This window comes from Rhinolophus ferrumequinum, chromosome 12, assembly GCF_004115265.2.
Source record: "Rhinolophus ferrumequinum isolate MPI-CBG mRhiFer1 chromosome 12, mRhiFer1_v1.p, whole genome shotgun sequence".
NCBI lineage: Eukaryota > Metazoa > Chordata > Mammalia > Chiroptera > Rhinolophidae > Rhinolophus > Rhinolophus ferrumequinum.
Window position 1 is genome coordinate 64,037,869 of NC_046295.1, and position 21,022 is coordinate 64,058,890.

At 31.5% G+C, this 21,022-nt stretch overlaps 1 protein-coding gene across 1 annotated transcript in view; it reads right to left on the reverse strand.

Moving 5' to 3' along the window:
* Positions 1-466: 466 nt before the first annotated feature.
* SHOC1 (shortage in chiasmata 1) overlaps positions 467-21,022 on the reverse strand; it is a 57,848-nt gene continuing 37,292 nt past the window's right edge. Inside the window, exons 17-27 of the mRNA XM_033123740.1 lie at positions 20,347-20,419; positions 16,488-16,557; positions 15,204-15,382; positions 14,420-14,537; positions 13,274-13,385; positions 11,859-11,980; positions 11,083-11,176; positions 6,458-6,589; positions 4,648-4,797; positions 3,027-3,987; positions 467-567 (exon numbers count right to left, since the gene is read on the reverse strand). Coding sequence (XP_032979631.1) covers positions 467-567; positions 3,027-3,987; positions 4,648-4,797; positions 6,458-6,589; positions 11,083-11,176; positions 11,859-11,980; positions 13,274-13,385; positions 14,420-14,537; positions 15,204-15,382; positions 16,488-16,557; positions 20,347-20,419 — 2,112 coding nt within the window. The remainder of the gene's footprint in view (positions 568-3,026; positions 3,988-4,647; positions 4,798-6,457; positions 6,590-11,082; positions 11,177-11,858; positions 11,981-13,273; positions 13,386-14,419; positions 14,538-15,203; positions 15,383-16,487; positions 16,558-20,346; positions 20,420-21,022) is intronic.

Here is a 21,022-nt window from a genome sequence, read left to right on the forward strand (position 1 = left end):
TTGGAAGTTTTCTAACTTAAATTTTGCCCTAAGGTTTAAATTTTTTGGTGGTGGAGGGTTGACTGTCGTGATCTTTACTTCTTGACTCAAAGGGTCAGATTAGGATGGAAACTCATTTAAAAGTCTTGCTGGGGGAAAGGTGGGAGGCAGCGGGCCCTTCAGAAGACAGCTAAATAGCCCTTTTATATATATACAATAAGGTTTTATGTATTTTTTTTTAAAAGGCTTGCAATGTTCAGGTGAATCTGGAGATATTTAAATCTTATGACAATTATGCTAATTAGAATATTTTACTTACAAGGATGCAAACTATAGGACAGAATATGTATTATGAAAATTATTATAGAAAACTGAGAACATCTCAGAACAATTGCATTCTTTAATGTATAACCAAATCTAAATCATTTTGTTACTGGGTAATCATCAAAAACAATGGAATGTGGCATGTAGCACTATTCGTTCTCTTTCAAAAAAACCTCAGACGAGTTTGTCCATCAACTCTACCAGGGATTTTTTCATACACTAGACGTCGTTTTTTGCATTGTGGTAGTTGTGCGCACATGAAATCTGTTAAAAAGAGAAAAAGGAAAACCATTTATTACTGATAATAGTAATCTGAGCTATTTTTCCCCCCAGCTGTTTAAGTGAATCCTATCTTTTCATCATCTATCTACAAAGCTTTAAAATTTCCAAACTGGGATAAAATAATTATTAAAAATTGCATTTTTAGTATATACACACCTGTACCCAATGGCCTAGTATTAATTAGTGTTATCTACAGATATTTGCTCATGCCTTGTGCAAATAATTAAATCTCCCTGTATTGAAGACTTTGCCTTTAAGTTTTCCCTCATTAAGCCTGTTCCTTACCCTGTATCTGTACTCTGCTACAGAATTGATCCTGAGGTCTGTTATATGGTATGTGGTAATCATGTATGAACAGTCCTTACATGACTGTATTATATATGATATACTTTAGCCTGAAATATCCTAGATTTGAATACTCAATTGATTAAATCAGTAAAAGAGGGAGGCTAAAATTTTAGTATTCCTGGGGATATAATCTCATTATTGCAAGAAATGGATGCCATTATAAGCAAATTTAAAAAGCAATGTAGTAGATAATTTTATCATAGACATCACAAATATACACCTACAGGACAAATGGAAATTATCTTGAGGTACGCCAAAGCTTTGGATTAATGTTTTAGGGCTGCATCAATATGAATTTAAAGCATGTTATATTGTAAACAACATATTTGGAGGTAACGATGTGCTACGGAAAACCACAGTAAAGTCAAAAGTTGCCATAATCATAATGAAGATACTAACATTAAAGATTTACAAATATATGGTGATGGAAGGAGAACTGACTCTGGGTGGTGAACACACAGTGGGATTTATAGATGATGTAATACAGAATTGTACACCTGAAATCTATGGAACTTTACTAACAATTGTCACCTCAATAAATTTTAATTAAAAAAAAAAGATTTATGTGAACTGTGTGAATGAAAATATTTTATGGAAATAATTGGAAAGTGGAAAAATTTTTTCTATAAATTTAAAAAATATATTTTTCAATATTTCTAACCAACATTATATATGATTTAAAATATTTATATATACCTAAATTGATGAAATACAATGTGGGTATATATTTGACTATTCTAGCTGTATCCCGAAAAGCTTAAATATTAAAATTTATTAAAAAATATTTTCTGAAATTTTCTCATTGAGAAAATGGGAAGATTATCTTCCACATTGGGGGCCCTATATTCAAGAATATACAATAACTAGCATGCTTAGTTTGTTCCAGAGTGGGAAAACTATGGAATTTTTCCAGTTCATTTATGAAGCTGGAATATTGATTATGAACCTTCATGTCAAAATGTGACAGAGCATAAATAATACAATAAATTAACTTTATTATAAATGTAGATGTGAAAATCATAAATATTATTAACCATGTTTAACAGCATATTAAAAGAATCACTCCTTAAAAGTCAATTAGGTTTACCACAGAAATGGCAAAAATGTGTTAATATTAGTAAATTTTTAAATATAATTCTTGACATTAGTAGGCAATGAAGAAAATATGTTTGATTTTCCCCTATAGGTGCCAAAAAGAGTTTGGATAAAATCAGCAGCTATTCTATTCCTAACAAAACTTACAAAACTACGGGTAGAGTACTTCCCATTAAAATCAGGAACAAAACAAATTATGACTATTAAATAGGACCAAATCCAAATTTTGTAAGTCCTGGGGCTTATACCATTTGAGAGGTCCTCTTTTAATAAAACAAAGAATACAATATTTTTCTGGGTCCCTCTCAGGCCTCACAAAAGGGCCTGTGGAAAACAGAGCTTTGAAGCTTAAGCTTCTCCCTTATCTTTCTTTTTTCCCCCGTCATGACAAAGCCACTTTTGTATGACCATTAGAACAATATTGTGTTCTCGGTGCTCAGGCCACTGCCATAAGAAATGACAGAGAAAGGAAAGATATAATTACCAAAAATGAGAAAATAAAATTGTCCTTTAAAAAAAATGATATGGTTAAATGTTCAGAAACATCAATTGTACTATAGAGCTAATAGTAATATCTGCTTAATATGATTGTCAGAATTAAGTAATCCACATCAGTGGCCTAGAATGACACCTTAATACATTTTAGCCCATTAAATGTCCTGGCCTGACAAATAAGTTAATTTTCTAATACACTGATTTCTCTGTTTAATCTTTGTTAATTTTATCTTTCTGCCTGTTTAGATTTGTTCTGTGTTTTTATTTTTAACTTCTTGAGTTGAATGCTCATTCATCTAAAGCTGTAAGAATTTGATATATTTTCTTTGCATTTATTTTCCTAGAAGTCTATAATTAGAATTTAGTTTTCTCTTTGACCCAAAAGTTATTGAAGATTCTTTAAGTGTAGTAATTAAAACAAAAAAGGTTTTTTGAATTTGGAAGTGGTTACATCTTTTTAAGTTACATTTGAGAGTAGTTTATCAATTATTGACTGGTGTTACCTGTTAATGATTTCTTGTCTTCTGAGTTAGATGAAGATTCAGAGTGCCTTTTTGGTCCTAAACATTTTCCAGCTCTTTGGTAGAAATAAAGACTGTTGAATTCTTTTTGATTTACATTAGAATCAGAAGCACAAAATAAATCCAAACTGGGGACAGATGGTAATTCTTTCCAGACAGTCTCTTTACTTCCAGCATTTGAACTTGCATATATGAAGCCTTCTAACTCATTTGATAGATATTTTTGCTGATTAGTGCATAAATTATCTTTCTGAGAGTACCACTTGTCACATGTAGTCTGCTCTGCACCATATTGTAAGTTGAAGGAGTGATTCTGTTGTTTCCATAAATTTTTCTTCAAGTTCCAATGAAGAGGAAATTGAGAGCCTTCTAATGAGAAGATAGGGGCAGATACTTCTTCATTGGTAGGTCTTTTTGCTTCATGTGTTCCCTTTTTCTGATAATTTACAAAATTAGGAGGAACTCTCTTCTGAGTGTCAACTGGTGATATTCTGGTTTCACATTTCATTTGTGTTAGGCCCAAAGAAAAGACATCTGACTGTGAATCATTCTGGTGTAGAAAGGAGTTACCAGCTGAGTTCCTTGATTCTATGTTAATCAGAAAAGGATTATTCTGCACTATGTTAGCGTTACAACAGGAGTCTTTCCAGTAGCTAGTCTGACTGTAAGAAGTCCCAGGTGGTAAAACACATGGCATTTCTCTTAGTTCCATGAGGGAAGAGTTATAATTTGAAGTGGTGCTTGTGTATTCCTGCACTGTCTCTCCTAAGTCTGAATATTGGTAATATTCATTATGTTCTTGAATGACAGACTCTGAAGAGCCAAAAGCTGAACTCTGAGAAGTAAAGGTCTGATACCTGTTTTCCTGAGGTGATGAAATTTGAGGTGATTTTGTTGTGGAAGGAGAACTAATCTTGAATAAAGAAGTGGTGCTACAAAAATGCTAAAAAAATTTTAAAATTAATTAATACAATACAAATGCAATATGAACTTCAGTCTAGTAAATATAAATAATAATGCTTATCTATATGGAAAAGAGGCAAAATATAAATAAGTAGTTCACTCATCGGTATTCTGTTAACCCATGTAATAAAAACATTACATAATTAGGCCCTGTTAAAAGAAAAACATTGTAATTTGCATCTATTTTCTAGTCACTTATAATAGATTTTTTCAGTTACACAAGTTATACATGAATACCATTTCCTTGATAAAAATTTAAAAAATGTTACCAATAAGGCTAAAGTTCAGTTTACTACTATAATGAAAGGCATCGGGATTTTTAGAAGAGTTAATTTAAACCCATATGGATACAGTGTATAATTGAATATTTGTAGGCACACCAACATTCAAAACGATTTAAAGTCTGATAAACTGACTGTACTGAATTATCTATGCAAGATAGCTTTAAAATGTATAATGTGGTTGACAGCCTATGAGAATTCTATATAAAATTTAGTTCAAGGAAATAATTTCTTTACTATGCGAAGTCCCAAGCAAGTATAGTTGGATACCTTCATTTTGACAATCTTTATGGTGAAAATAAATATTCAACTGGAAAGGAAATAAACTCATATAAGAATATAGATCTCAAATAACTAACCTTTAACACTTTTTCTGGAACTTCAGGTAGGAGTTCCTGAAGTTGACAAAGAGTTGCTAATAATATCCACTGCAGCGAAGGTCCTTTATTTAACATGAGCTGAGCCACCAATGGATTAATACATGGAAAATCAAGTAAGTAAGTTTCTTCCTAGAAAAGAGTTTAAGGAATAATCAGCCAGTGTCTTTTGAAAGTGACGCATTTTATTCTACTCATTCTATCAGATTAAGATTTTTGTTATTGCACATACACTTAAATAGAGATGTCTGGAAAAAAAGTATGGCCAGGAGGGAAAGTTCTTTGGGAGTAAAGATTCGTACACTCTCACTGGGAAGGATCTTCAAGTTTATTTAGTCTAATCTCACTCATCCAAAAAAATTTGTCACAGTTCATCTTCTTCAAATGACAATTGTTTTATCTAATGGTAGATTTTCTAAAGAGAAAGCTTTTAGAGGGCTTAGTTTAGGACTAAGTTTAAGACCTCTAAACTAAGATTTCTTTAGCCCTCCCTTTGTAGACAATATATTATCACTGTTTGATTAAGATGAACTATGTTTGTGATATTTAAGAGATGTTATAATTTCAGGAAAGCCTTGTTTAAAGAGTATAGGAAGAATTTCTGTTGACAGGAACTGACCCTGACAATCTAAAAAGGTGCGTTTTCATAGAAATCTTATAAAAATCTAGAAATACGCGTATAACAACCATCTCTACTATTGTCATATTCTCTTTTTTCGTGGGTTACACTGGTTTTTTTGCACCGTCTTTGATTTTTATCAAATGACAGACATGTGAGCAGATTGGATATGGTAAGAAGGAAATTGAACAAGCATACACACGTCATAGTTAATTATACCCATATTTGCTGTTAGTACTATGTTCTGGTTAGGCATGTAGAAGTTCTGTGATTTAATACATATGAATATTTTATTTTATTTGTTTTATAATTTTAATTTTTGAATAGGTAAAATAGTCACATGGTTTAAAATTCTAAAAGTATTAAAAGTATTAAAAGGTAAACAGTCTCATTCCCACCCCATTAGCCCAGTTCTCCTCTCTGGAGATAACCAATGTTATCATATCTTGGTATGAAATATTCCAGAGATATTTTATTAATTTACAAAAAAATACATACAAATATTAATTTCTCCTTGTGTTACACAAATGGTAGTATACTGCATACTCTGTACTGCAACTTTCAGTTTTCACTTAACAATCCATCTTGGAGATTATTCCATATTTGTACATAAAGAGCCTTGTAATTCTTTTTTTATAGCTTCATGATTTGAAAGTATTTTAAAAATAAAGGTAACAGAAACATTGGGTTGGTATGAGAACTTGGAAATATTTATACTCAAATAAAAGAAATTTCTAAAAATTGACTATTTAATCTTAAAAGTATTATACAACTCTACTTTGAGTTTCAATTATATACTTGAATTACTGACAAACCATGGAATGATAAAATTTTGCTATTCTCTTAATAAATTTATTATTCTTAAATGTTTATATTTAGGAATGAGAAAAACAATTGTTTTTAAAAATATTAAGCATCAAAGTCATTAGATCACCTTGTAATAACTTAGATTTGAAAGTTCATTATAAAAGATCCCATTAAAATAATTCTGTGAAATTGAAAAATAAAAATGATTCTAGAAAATGATCTAAATAAATGTTGCGCATTATGGTTATTGTTATATATGCTCATGCAAGCATAAGAGGACAAAAATATGCTACCAGAAAGAGAATTCAAATACACGTATTTATATTTGCTTTGCAGATGCCCAATTTATTTATTTAGGAAATAAACCTTAGATGGTGAAACTTCAAGCCAGGATTTATCCAACCATTCATGAGGATCTCTCTTCGAGGTCATTAAATTGTGGTCAGCAATTTGTCGAATTATCAGTGCAGTCTCTTCTACTCCTGGGGCAATTATAAGCTAAAATATATATATATTTAATGTTAGACTATCAAAAATATTTGGAAGCAAAACATATCATTCAAAAATTATTTATAATTAGAAGAAAAATAAAAAACAGCACTCATCTTTGAGCACTATTTTAAATATAGTTTATTAATTTGTTTATGTGAAACCCAGGACATTTTACTTGTGAAGATAAGCAATTTTCTTCTTTAAGTATGATATCCTTATAATTTCCAATTTTGGGAACTAAATTGTTTTTCTTCACTTCCATTTGACATTTATTAATAAAATCTTTTAAATATATTTGGTGTTATATTTCACCTATATTAGAAAAAAAGCAATTTGGTTATCACTAGTAATTTTTAATATTTTGCTTTTTCTAGGTTAAATCTAATAGTGCTCAACTAAAACCAGAACTTTAAAAATATAGTGTAAGATTTTTCAGACACAAAGTTAAAAATAAAGGATATTTATAGATGAATTTAAAGCTATATTCAAAAAGAAAAAATAAGGTTTTGATTTAGAGTAGCCATCCCCATCATTTTTGGAATTGCTCATCCAATCTTAGCTTATTTAATACTAAGATACACCCATTCCAAAAATGTGTGTGTGTGTGTGTGTGTGTATTAAACTAAACTCCAAAAGAGAATTGTTTTCCTTTTAAAAATTCTACAATCACAGTTGACAGTCAATATTATTTTATATTAGTTGCAGGTGTACATCATAGTGGTTAGACATTTATATAATTTACAAAGTGATTCCCCCAATTAGTCTAATACCCATCTGGCACTATACATAGTTATTACCATATTATTGACTATATTCCCTATGCTGTACTTTACATCCCATGACTATTTTGTGACTACTTATTTGTTCTTCTTAATTCCTTCCTCTTTTTTACTCAGTTCCCCAATCCCCTCTCCTCTGGCAACCATAGTTTGTTCTCTGTATCTATAAGTCTGTTTCTGTTTTGTTTGTTCATTTATTTTGTTCTTTAGACTCCATATATAAGTGAGATAATATGGTATTTGTCTTTTTTTGTCTGACTTATTTCACTTAGCATAATAGCCTCCAGATCCATCCGTCCATGTTGTCGCATAAAACAGAATTTCTTAATTTCCCCTATTTCCTGTCTGTTACTTGTGTTTCCCTCCATGTCTTCTCTCTTCTGAAATGCCAGCCTTTCTTTTCCTCTTCCATTTCTATCTATATCTTCTTTTAGAGTTGGTTGAAGGAAAGACAGTTCATGGGTTAGCAGTTTAATGTGGACAGAACTATACTAGCCTAAACCATCATATCTTAGAAGTATAAATATCCTGTCCTGTAGTAGAAATTTAAAAACAAGGACTGTACAAACCTCACAAAATAGTTATGACAGTTTTTTCTTTCACAAGAATTTCAAATATAAAACTATTAGTACATACCTGGGGAGTACACGCATTCTAAAGAATGATTTCCTTTAAATTATATTAAATATGTATAAAGTGCACAGAAATACACTGTTTGAATCCAAATTTATTTTATTGCTAAGTTTTAGATATTTTGAGAACATTTGACACTTTTATTTGAATATAAAATTTATTTTAAAAGGCATAATTTTCTGACGGTGTTAATAAATATTATTTTAATTTATTAGAGCAGAGCTCATGTCTAGACTTTGGCAGATTCAAGAATCCCCTAACATTGTTTTCAAAATTTTGCATATGTGTGTTGTATTTATGCATTTTTTTGCAAACAGAGTTCCTAAGAAATTTATAGAACATTTTTTGAAATTAGAATAAAATACACCTGAAACGAATAAAAAAAATTCAAAAAAAAAGAAATTAGAATAAAATACATCATAACACTACTAGCAGTATTTTCTTTTAGTTTAAGAAAATGTACTTAATACTTCCTTTAAGGCGAGGCTCTTCAGATACCTGAAAATAAAATAAAATAAAAAATCCATACTGACGTGCTCTAAAAGACTGAAAGCCATATTACTAAGTTAAGTAAAGTAAAACAACAATATATTCTAAATTAACATGAATCTAGGGAATCCCCTTTAATGTAATGTCATCAGTCACGAGAATTGGAGGCTTGAGTATTGGTGACATATTGATAGACTAAGGTAAATTTATTATAGCTGTTTCTCAAAGTCCATGGAAAAACTGACCAATTTTTTAAGATTATTATGTAAAACTTGAAATGCTTTTGGACTAGTTGATCCAGGTGGAAGTATACTTTTGTTTGGAATGGATTGTGACTGGGCAGTACCTCCTATTTCATCCTGAAATGGCTTCCTTGGAACATGTCCTCTATGAGACGGGTCACTGTACCTGAATACAACATCACTCATTGGTGTCATGTACTCAGTGTATTCTCTAAAGCATATTTTGCATAAAACTGCTTACCATGAGCTGGGAAGAGGCCAATTAAGGGTGAAACTTCAGTTGAATGGGTAAATGAGACAAATTTACATTTGCCATTCTTTAGATAACTTTTCTAAGAATTTTATTTACATATCACAGGATCAAAACTATCTAGATTCAATTTCAAATAGATCATTTGTTGCTTTTCTTAATAGGTTGTGCTTTGGTTTAATTCTGTTTAGTAGATGTCTGTTGAACATTATTGCTGTGTACAAAGCACTGTGCTAGATGGCTATAGGTTTTACAAAGAAAAATGGCCTAGTTCTTACCCTTCGGGGTGGAGGATGTATGAATAAATAGCTCATACTATAAATAAAGGTACAAAGTTATTGGGAAAATGGGAGAAGGAGCGATTTATCCCACCAGGGTAAAATTGGGGGACATTTCTTGAAGGAGGTAGTGTCTGAATTGGGCAGAAAAAGACAGAACTCTGAAGGCAGGCAGTCAAAGGAGGTAGAATAGTATTCTGGGGGAAGACAGGAATGACACGTTTGTGCAATGGCTGCGAGGTGAGTGTGTGGGCACATTCAGAAGACGGCGAGTAGAACCATATTAAAGGAAGGATCATTAGGGGCCAAACTGTCGAGGAGTTCGAATTCAGCTGAGTTTGAACTCTGTTTTAAATGAAGTAGGAAGCTGTGGAAGGTCTTTTGAGCCAGAAAATTCAACTCAACAACAAATATGTATCAAGAGCCTAGTATCTTCTTGGGACTTGCCCTGTGCCTACTTGCTCTGTGCTGGGTGCCAGAAATACAAAAATGAACGAATATCTTCCTTATCCTTCAGAAGTTTACAATCTAGGGAGTGAATATTCATAGCTGTATTTCAGAAATGTAATTGGTATCAATATATATCATACACGGGACTGGGAAAAGAATAGAAATGAGATTAGAAAGGAAGCTACACTTTTGCTGCGACATTCGGATATGTTTTCCTGTGGCTTGCACTATCAACAACAAAGATGTTTTGTATGCCATACTGTGTAACATTTTGTAATAAACTTTTTGTGTCATCAAAGCCATTAGATTCTAATTTATCTATACTTAAGTCTAATTGATGCTACTTAGTATGTTTTGAGTATTTTTTTGCTAAAATTCAATATAATGGTAAATTTATCACCACATAACAAAGGCTTAAAACTAAAAATAATGTCTTTTAGTATGTACAAAGCAGCTCAAAATGTTATTATTAAATGCATAAAATAGTCAAAATATCAACTTTTTATTTTTTGTGGATTTTTGACACGTTTTGAAAAAAACCTTGAAATCAATTAATGCAGTGAAAGAGTTCAAACTCCAAGTGAGAGGTGATGAAGGCCTAAATTTAGGGAAAAAGCAGTAGGACAGAAAGAAGAGACATATTTTAGAGATACTGCAGAGTTAAAAAGAAAATTTAGCTACTGATTAGATCAGAAGAGTAATGCCATAAACTAAGTTTAGGGGAGGATGAGAAGTTGTGTTTTAGATATGCAGAGTCTGTGGATATTCATGTGGAGATTTCCAATAGAAAGCTAGAAAATAGGTGCAAACCCAAAGGAAAATCAGGGAACATTTTAAGGATTATACTCAGAAATGGAAGTTAAATTTGTGGGAATGGCTGACTTTATCAAGGAAGAATACAAAGTGAAAACAGAAGAGTACTGAGCCCCCAGTTGGAGGAATGTCTAAATTTCAGAGCAAGGGCATTGAAAAACAGAGCTAAGAAAGGTAACTAATTAGAGATTACAAAAATATTACTCCATTCATATGTCATAAGATTTTCATTTTACAGCAGATAAAAACTTAGTATATCTTTCATAAGTGAGTATTTTTGATCAAGGGATTATTTATTTTTATTAATATCCTGCCATGTTTCGAAAAAAATCTAAGTAGTAATTAAGAGATAAAATATGATTTTGAATTCATTAAACTAAAGACTTTTAGAACAGAGGTTTAGGTGGAAAGAATATTCATTAATTTGAAAACAGTTCTTCAGTTGGCTTTTAAGCAGTTTTTAATTTACCCATTTAGTGTTTTTTTCTCACTGGGCACACATGAGTTTGAGTATAACTTTGGTTTATGAAAAATGCTTATGAACAAACATATATGAAAAGAATACCTTTACATCCAGTTCTTCCGATTTTAGCCCAAATGAAACCAAAGCTGCATAAATCAGTGCTAGGTGATGAAGTGTCTTTTCTGTAAGATGATATCTAAAAAAGAATTATATTACTATACTTAGACTCATTTGACATCTGGTTATACTTATTAAAAATTCATTTTGTTTTTCACATTTCTAATATTATTAGAATAATCTGACCAAGACAACACTAGTGACAGACTCATGGGTTTTTTTGTCTACTTAGCACTCTTGGAAAAATGTTTCCATCTCTATTTACTAATATTGTTAAATCTAGGGAATGCTGAGAGGGGTTTAAGGTAAGGAAGGGGAGAAATTTAACCTATCCCCTTATAGGCCATTGTCTTGGCATGGAATTTTTGGTAATTCTTCAGTAACTCACATCAAGGAAAGTATAGCAAGATGCTACTTAGTTGGTGTATTTAAAAAGATTTTAGAGAGAAGGGATTTAAGAATGACATATCTTTTAACCGAGAAGTCCAGAATTTTAAAGTAAAAAGAAGTGAAACACTTAAAGTAGCAATTCTTAGTGAGGTAGAGAAGGGAGGATGATTTGCACAGAAAGTCCGGGGAAACGTATCATCTCCAAAATTCCGATTTGTTTTCCTGTGGGCATGCCTCCACCTTGAGGATCCCTGACTTAAAGCAAACTAGATGAACAGGGAAAAATTTGCATAGCTACTTCTATTCACAGAAGAGGACTGAGTAACTTAAAAAACAGGAGCGTGACTTTGAATGAAGAAATATTTACTTACTCTGAGTTTAGTGGTTTTTTGGTATACAAAATTAACCAACAATAGCTGTACTGGAATGATAATGCCATCAGTCTCATAATGATATTGTCTGATGCCTTCTCACAATTCAACTCTTCTAGGTCCTACCAGAAAATACATAAAATAAAAAGATTCACTAAGTGGAAGAGTTGTTAATGGAATTATTGCTACCGTACTTCAAGAATCTATGATATATAAATGATAACTTGAGAAGAAGCATGGGTATGGGCTTCCATTTTATGAAAAAGTTAAAACCACACTGGAAGTAGTAGGGGGAAAGCTACAGTAGATGTGAAAACAGCTAATGACAGTTTCAGCAAGAAAGACTCATAAGTCTCCCAGTCCTAGATACGAAGAAAGCAGCTTACAGAGTGCCCCTATTAGGGCAAAGTCAAATGTAGACAGGGATCTGGCTACTTTTAAAGGCAATATAAAATACATTTAAAATCACATGGGATAATTTGCTCTGAATGCTTATTTAAGGAAGACGAAAAAGCAGCAGTCAATGGACTTCTAGGAATTTCTAGCCAATATCTAGAATTCTCTTTTTCCTTTAACACAATTAATTTTTGATAGAGTGAATAAATTCAGGAAGTATCTTACTGTACCAGTAACTTATGTAACGATGAATTAAAAGTTTCCCCAAACAATATTTCCCCCCAAATAATGCTTTTTTTAAAAACAAATATTCAAGACACAATATCTCTTAAGAACCCTTCTAACAGAGCTTTGTGTTTCCATCACAAAATTCTTACATTGTTAATTTTGCTCATCAATTGGACTTGTACCTTACCATAATATTTGCCATTAATTTATACTCTACACCATCAAACTGGGTTCTACCCCCCACTCTCAATCTATTAAAATAATTTCTTGGTAATTTGTACTCCAATCAAGCAAACATATCAGGGAGACTCAGTCAAGAATTTATACACCTTAATTCTAAACTATATGGACTTTTAAAGAGAATTTCTCTCTCTGTTTAGAAACCAGCTTATTTATAGGCAATCCCTACTTACCTTAGAGGAAATCCCATATTACCAGTCATGGCTTCATATACCACCCCTTTTCAGGAAACACAATGGCTAGAATTTAGTTTTTAAATTTTTCAACACTATAATTACTCTATGAATATATTTAAAATAGGTAAATATACAATATTAAAGATTCTATATTTTGTTTCTCTTCTTAAAGTATGTTAAAAATTTTAAGGTATCAAAGAAACTAGGTAATAGTTGTTTTCCTCAGTGATAATTTTGGTACTTGTTACCCATTTGCAAAGTTTTGGAAGAAATCACTAGATTATAGTTAAGCTCTTAGAGTAAAACTAGTAATAAATTTCATGGTTATATATATTTTAATATATTTGATTTATATTTTTTACTGTATAGTTTTACCTGCAAAATTACAGCAGTGCATTCATCAATTGTCACCACTACATAACACTCTGTACTGCCAAAGAGTTTCAATGACTCACTGCAACATCTCTCCACTAATGTGATATTATAGCTGAAAAATACAATAATTTGGGATGACATAATGAAATGGCTAAGAAGAATTAAGAAAAGTTGTATTGTCCTCCTGCATATTAAATTTGAACTACTGTGCTTTTTCTTTCATATATCAATTTACTCTATAAATTTGAAGAATGAAAGTATGATTTATTCCGTATATAAGACAAATTAGTTGAGATATGTATTGCCTTAGGTATTTTGCTAAATATTACCATACATAATACTATTACAAATGTCTTGACCAATTCATTCTAGCTCTTTAAATAATAATTCATGAAACAAAAACATTGTGCTATGACACTAAGACATTCTGCATTTATCAGAATGTTGTTTTCTTTCTCCTTAAAACTGGCCTAGATTTTAACTACCTTTTATTAGTTCATAGTTTTCTGTGAATGCCCCACAGCCTTAAGATATAAAAACAAAAGTATGGAAAATAGATATGCATTTTAACTAAAGTCACAGCACAGTTATCCTTCCTTGAGATACAGCCCAATGTCTAACATTCCTATGACAACTTGTGTGCTATGATAAAGTGTTTTCTATGATTTAAAAGTGCCCAGTATTGGTATGACCTTAGAACTAAAGGTTTAAAAACTTGGAAATTCATTTAGGCCTTTTAAGTCCTGTTTCCCAGGCATTATTTAAAGTCCTCTAAATAAGAATGCTCTTTCTTAATATTATCAATGACTCAAAGATATGACCATATAATTCACAGAAAAAAACCACATAAAATGGTCTTATTGGCTAGTAACAAAAGAAATGCAATTAAAACATTAATTTAAACAATACTGAAAAATTTTTTTGCACAAAATTGATATACATTACCAAAAAAGACAATATTCAATAATTACAATGATTTACTAGAAGGAGAGAAATGTATAGTGACATAAACTGTCTAGAAAACTGTTCCTATGTAATGTAATTCCAGGCATGAATCAGAGAGAAATAGTGCCACATATATAGCATATATTTAGCCAATTACGATATATATATACCTTTGCTAAAGTTATGAAATCAATAACTTACTTGGATTCTAGCAACTGAAGTATTTGTGGAGTATTAAGAAGTCCTTCAGATGCAAAAAACACATAAGGAATCTGAATTTCCAAAAGAAAACCACTAAAACTATCCAGCAAGGTGCTTCCTAAATAAGAGAAAATTTATAAATATTTCTTTTTTTCTCATTCCCCCGCTCTTTCTATTTCTTAATTAAACATGAGAATAACAGGTGTATGTTCAAGGAGTAGTATAAAAATAAAACACATTCATTGTAAAATATCAGAAATTAGAATAAAGAAAGGTCTGAAGAATAAAATAAAAACCATGTTATCCTACTACCTAGAAATAAAACTGAGTTAACAGATTTTACCAAAACTACTACATACTAAAAACAAAATTTAATACTTCCACACTTTTCTACATATTTGCTTGTTTATACTTACACAAATACACTCAATTTAAAAAAAAAGGAAAGGAAAAAGTTTTCTGAATCAATCAACATACTATTACATAATTTTTCTCTAAAATTCAGTAAAATACTATTGAATAAAAGTATCGGATTAATATTAGATATAATTGTAATAAAATTGTGCTATTATAAGTAATTTAGAAGTTAAAGGGATGAAGATAAATCAGTAAGGCTTACGTTACAAATGAGGAATATAAGGTAAGAGATAGTTAAAGGACTTGCTCAAGGTCACACAGTGGTAAGGTTAGAGCTTGAACTCAAGCTTACTGTCTTTCCATAGATCAGAAACAGAAAATTTTCATTCTAATAGAACAAAAAAAGGATTTTAATTTATATTCTTACTCTTTAAAACTGTGTCTGGAAGAATCACTTTAAAGGCCGTGTATGGAATATTCAATTTTTCGCAGTGTTTGGTCCAACAAGAGTTTTCTAAATAGTTGTATTCCACCACAAATGAGAAATTACTCCAGGGGAAATCTGGTCCAATATACCGATTATGTACAACTACACAGGAACTTTCTCTGAAGACAAAAGAAAGCCAAGAAAATAGAATTATATTTGTATCATTATTTACTTAGAATGCTAAAAGAAGTGTTTTTGGCTTCTTTTATTCTTCTCTAATCCATGCCTACTTATCTTGGAAAAACACTGGTGTATTTACTGTTGATTTGTTCTCCGATAGTGTTAATCTCTTTTTATCTTTCTTTTTGATGGTCATACTGTGGACAATTTCACATTCTCAAATGCATGGGACCCTAATCTTATTACCTGAGTCCTATCAATAAGAGACAAATCACCATGAGAAATCAATCTCATTTTCTTACAAATGTGACATTTTAATCTTTGAGAATCTATGTAATAGATTATTTCCTGACAATTGTGAAATGGGGTTCTTTTTTTTACTCAATGGGCTTCATAAGTGATTTAACAACAAAAAAAGATGGATACTTAAATACCACAAATTTATCTTTACCCTCTTCAAATTTCGTGTAACATAGCATTGACTATAATCAAAACACTCTGCTGCTTTCTACCCAGAGCAATCTAGATAGACAGAAGTTAAAAGATATCTACGTCTAGCTTTTATGGACTTCTATTTGATTTACATCTTCTCATTTTATTGTTTAGATCCCAATATCAGAAATAAATGATTTCTACATAAAATAAGGCAATCTGAAAATATGTTTAGACAAATCAACACTAAATTTATTATTAGTAGGCCCTCACTGAAATGATTTATCAAAGACATACTTCCCAAGACAAAGGAAGGAGATACAAGAAACAATGCTGAGAAAAAAACAAAAAACAAAACAAAACAAAAACTGGTAAGTCTAAATAAGCACTTCCTGTATTAACAGTAGCAATAATAATGATAATTTGGGGATAATAAAGCAAGATTGGACTAAAATTCTGCACAACAATATGTAACACAAGGCAATGAACTGAATCAAAGTGCCCTATGTAAAAAATTTTCAGAAAGAGGGTAGATACATTGATTAATTTCAGATTTTTTTTTAATTTCAGATTTTATTAAACCTTCTTTGAAAGTTAAGTTCTAGGAGAAATTGTGCTTTTCCTGTGCAACTAGTATGTTTGCTCCCCATAGATGAAGAAATACATTTTTACCCATTTAAAACACCTTCAGATTCCAGAAAATCTTTTCTTTTGTTTGAATGTAAGACAGTCAACTTTAAACCTGTTGGAAAAGAGTAATACAAGAAAGGGTTTTTACTGTTTTGTTCATATGTATTTTTTTAGGTGTGTCATGTATTTCACTACCACAAAAATGAATTAAAGATCTTTGAACAAGGAACTCAAGAAAACTGCTTAAAATACAATTTGGGGGGATTATTTTTCTAAGTCTAGGGTATCAGTTTAAACCATGGGCAATATTTTTGGTGTATGTGTATGTTGTGGGTATATAAGCATGGAAATTCTGAATTTATTATGTAAAGTAATAAAGTGGATCAAAAACTTAATTTTAAAGTAACCAAATTAAACACCAATTCTGTGCAGTTAATTTTATCTTGCTAAAAATCATGGTAGATTTTACCTTTTTTCTCTAGTCAAAAATTTAAGTACATAACTAAACATCAAGAGACTGCATTTCAATTTAAATTTCATGTTATTAATTTTTTAACAAACTATAATAAACTTCCAAAAATTCTGTACCCACGTGTACAGTTTCATTTTGGTAGACATAATTGATTTAAGAATAGCTAATTCTAGTTAAAATAAATTCTACATTCTATTAGCATACTTTGTCAACTATAAGGTTTACAGTGGTGTGATGTAATAATGACAAAGTAATCCTTAATAATTTCACGTTTACTTGAATTCGTATGACAATAGTTTTGGTAGCAATAAGAAGGGAGGGAGTATGATTTCTCTTTTATAATTTATAAGGTCATATTATTTAAAACCTAATCTCCTTAAATGATTTGTATTAGCTATGATTCCAAAGCAGATTGCTTGCTGAGTGCATTACTAGGATCTTGCAAGCACACAGGATGATGGAACCACATATTTTACTTTCTAACCCAAGACAGAAAAAACAGGCCTAGCTCCTAGATACAGAGGATAGTTGCCAGTTAGAAGAGAAAGTAAAAACATTTTTCAGTGTATAAAGTCCATATTTTTGTGTCAGTATACCTTGTTGAAATAAAATAGAGTAGTGATGTTATAATCCCAAATGCTGAAAGAAATAGGGATGTTCTGCATGAAGCCTATGTAAAAAGCTAAATATATACAGTAATAATTGGTCACTACATCTTAAGTGACATCAAAGGAAAAGGTGCCCCAGTAGGTAGGTTTAAGGGTTCTTTGTGGGGCAGTAATATTTTCTCAGCTTCTTCACAAAAATGTTCGTTTGGTTACCCAAATCCCTTTGTTTTATAATGTTAACTTTGCTCAGCATTTTAAAAAATGTTTCCAATTACCCTGATTCCAGACAACTGTGGCAGGTTCAGCCCCACAACTGTTAACTATTGCTCTGACTTTTTGGTACTAGTAAGGATCTTGTGAAGTTGGTGAATATGAACTCGTCTCCCCAGTTGTGGAAAACTAAGTGAAATAATAAGATACTGCCTTGCAAATTTGGACTTGAGGCACATGACAATGTCATCAAGAAACAGCGTCTTTTAAGGCTCTGCGTGAAAGAGTTTTCTATTCTTACATTACTATAATGTAATAGTTTACTAACTACACTGATAAACAGATATTTATTGTAATATCTGCATATACTTCAGTTCAATGTTTTTTGTTAGTCTCAGTCTATACTAGGTATACAGGGAGGCATTCATTATTAGCTCATTCATTCAGTAAATCTTTATTAAGTGACTTCCATGTTCCAGGCATTTTTGTGAGTGCTGGGAATACAAATTAGGGCATGGCCCTTATCCTCCAGAAACTGACATTTTAGTGAGGAAAAGAGTTAACAGAATCGGTTATTACAGCCCAGGATGGTAAGTATGCACATAATACCCTGAGTGCACAGAGGAAAATCATTCAAATCGATGCTTTTCAAACAAATGTTTTAACTAATTTTTAAAGGATGTATAGGAGTTAGTTTCCTAAGGCAGGGAGAAGAGTATTATGATAGCAGAAACAGGATGTGTAAAGGCATGGAGATACTAAACAACACGATAAGTAGTTTGGTATGGTTAAAGCAAAGAAATATTTTGGGAGATGGCAATAGATGCAGTTTATAGAGGGTAGAGAAATAGTAAACAAAGGGTGGCATAGATTGAGGGTGGTATTTTATTTTTAAGACTGGAGGGCTTAAAGAGTAAGGGAAAGAGTCATTAGAAAGGAAGGTTGGGCTAGGAAATAACTGATGGAAAAGTGTTTGAGACTGTAGGAAGAAAGGGGATCCAACGCACAAGTGAAAGATTGGTTTTTGAAGGAAGGACAATAATTTTCTCTATAGAGAAAGGAGGAAAAGAAAGATAAAAAAATAGAATAAATGAAGGTACGTTTGGTAAGTACAGTAGAGAGGGAAACTGATTAATGAGCATAAGAAGGCATAATTCTCTTCTAAAAACAAGGGAATGAGTGGCATTGTAGGAATTTGTGTTATAGCCATTAGGAGGAAAGAAACGGGAACTAAGAACATATAGAAAGACTAGTAAGAGGCATTAAAATCCCACGTAAGTTCAGAGAACATGAGTTTGTAGTGGTACCAATCTATTTAACTTTCTTCAATAATGCTCAGCAGCTCAGGTATAGGAATAGAGAGGTCAAATGTCCCGAGTGATTCAGAGTTGAGGTTTAAATGAAAGGTGGTATAGGACAAGACTGATTAAAGTGACAGTCACATCACCAAATCTAGAAAAAGAAAAAAAAATGAAACAAAAAGGAGTTGACATATTAGAGATCTCTAAGATGCCAAAGATCATGAAAGAGCTAGAGGTAGCTATAGACAGAGAGCAATGTACCAGAATTTAAAATTCAGAGGTAAGATAGTTTTGCATTATCACAAGGTCAATGGCATGGCCAAGACATGAGTAGCATTTTTGTTGTGGAGCCCAGTGAAACTATAAGGTCAGGGTGTTGAATGAATCAGTCCCATTAAAGACACCAAGGATAATGGCAGGACTAGGAGTGGAAGAGAAAACCATGAGCTAGGTGCACAATAGTCCATGGATGATGGTGAATGTTCAGGTGGTTACTACATTATGGCAATATGGAGTGGTAGAGAATGGTATGACAATATGGCACAGTCTCAAAGGATAGAGGAATAATGTTTTGGAAAAGATAATGGAAGGCAAGAAATGGCCTTCTCATCCCTATAAGATGTATCTATCCATCTGTTTGTATCTATCTATCTATCATCTATCAATCATCTATATCTATCTATCTAGTGAAAATTATCAGTTTCTATATGAGAGAAATATAGGGGAAGCAGTATCATCTGGGGAAAATTGGGGTTCACTTAAGACAAGGAAGTGAATAAGTTTTCAAATTAGCAATGGGTTCCACAACGAAGGTAGAAAGAGCTGGCAGAGGGGGCAGTAGTGGGTAGAAGAATGAACTGAACTGAAGAATGACAGTGGAACAAGAGAGACCTAGTTTCAAATTCTGATTCCCTCACTTACTACCAGTGAGGTCTGGCATGCTAGATCACTTTTATGAACTTTAATTTCTTTATTTGTAAAACAGTTAATAAAACCTGTTCATAGAGCTGTTGTAAGTAGTCAGTATTATTTAGCAACTAGTAGACATTCAATGGAAAGTGTCAATTGATAATAATAATGTACATATAAGTACATTTAATGTACATTTAAGTACATTATAATATATTTATATTGCAGACTCATAGCCTAGGTTGATTAAAAAACTGGTTAGATCCCACTGAGTTATTTACTTTTAATGGGTGAATTTTATGGTATGTTAATGATATCTTAATTTTAAAACTTGATTAAATCAATACATTTTTATATGTTCAAACACGTTATCAAATGAAGACTAATTTAAAACTCCCTACCTTCCATTTTGTTAAGGATTTCAATGAGCAAATGTGTTTCACCATCCGAGTCCATTCTTATTATAATCAGCACCTGATCAAAAATAAGAATTTCACATATATGTATATCTGAATGACTATTCTTTTTCAGTTTTGTTATAGTGACAAAACAACAAACTTAATTGGTTAACATGAAACTAATGACAATAAGATTACAAAGTAAATATTTGTGTTGTAAAAGATGTCATGCTTAAAAACAAAGGAATAAATTCTGGTAAGACCAAGTATTAATGAGGAAAATAATTTGCAGTAGGGCATTTTTAGTATTCTTTAAGTATTCCCGTACAGGTGATCTCTATTTAAACATAAGTAATCTCTGCCTGTATTGTTAGTGTTAAATTCAACCCAGACAAGTGTGAATTTGTTGGAGAAAACCAATGATTTGCTGCTATACTTTCCTAATGACATTACAGTTTTATTGGGGAGGTGGAGGTAGGGACAATTTCAACTTTAAGTTTCTTACTGATTGTTTTAATTTATTTTAATGACTTAAGCAAGTTACCAATACCATAAAGTTGGGGATAAAAAAATAGGAGGGACAGAGAGGAAAAAGAAGAAAAAGGCTGATTTTTAATCTTATTTAGTGTAAAGCATTTGAAGTGCTATTCTGCTTGAAAAGATTTTTAAAAGTATTTTC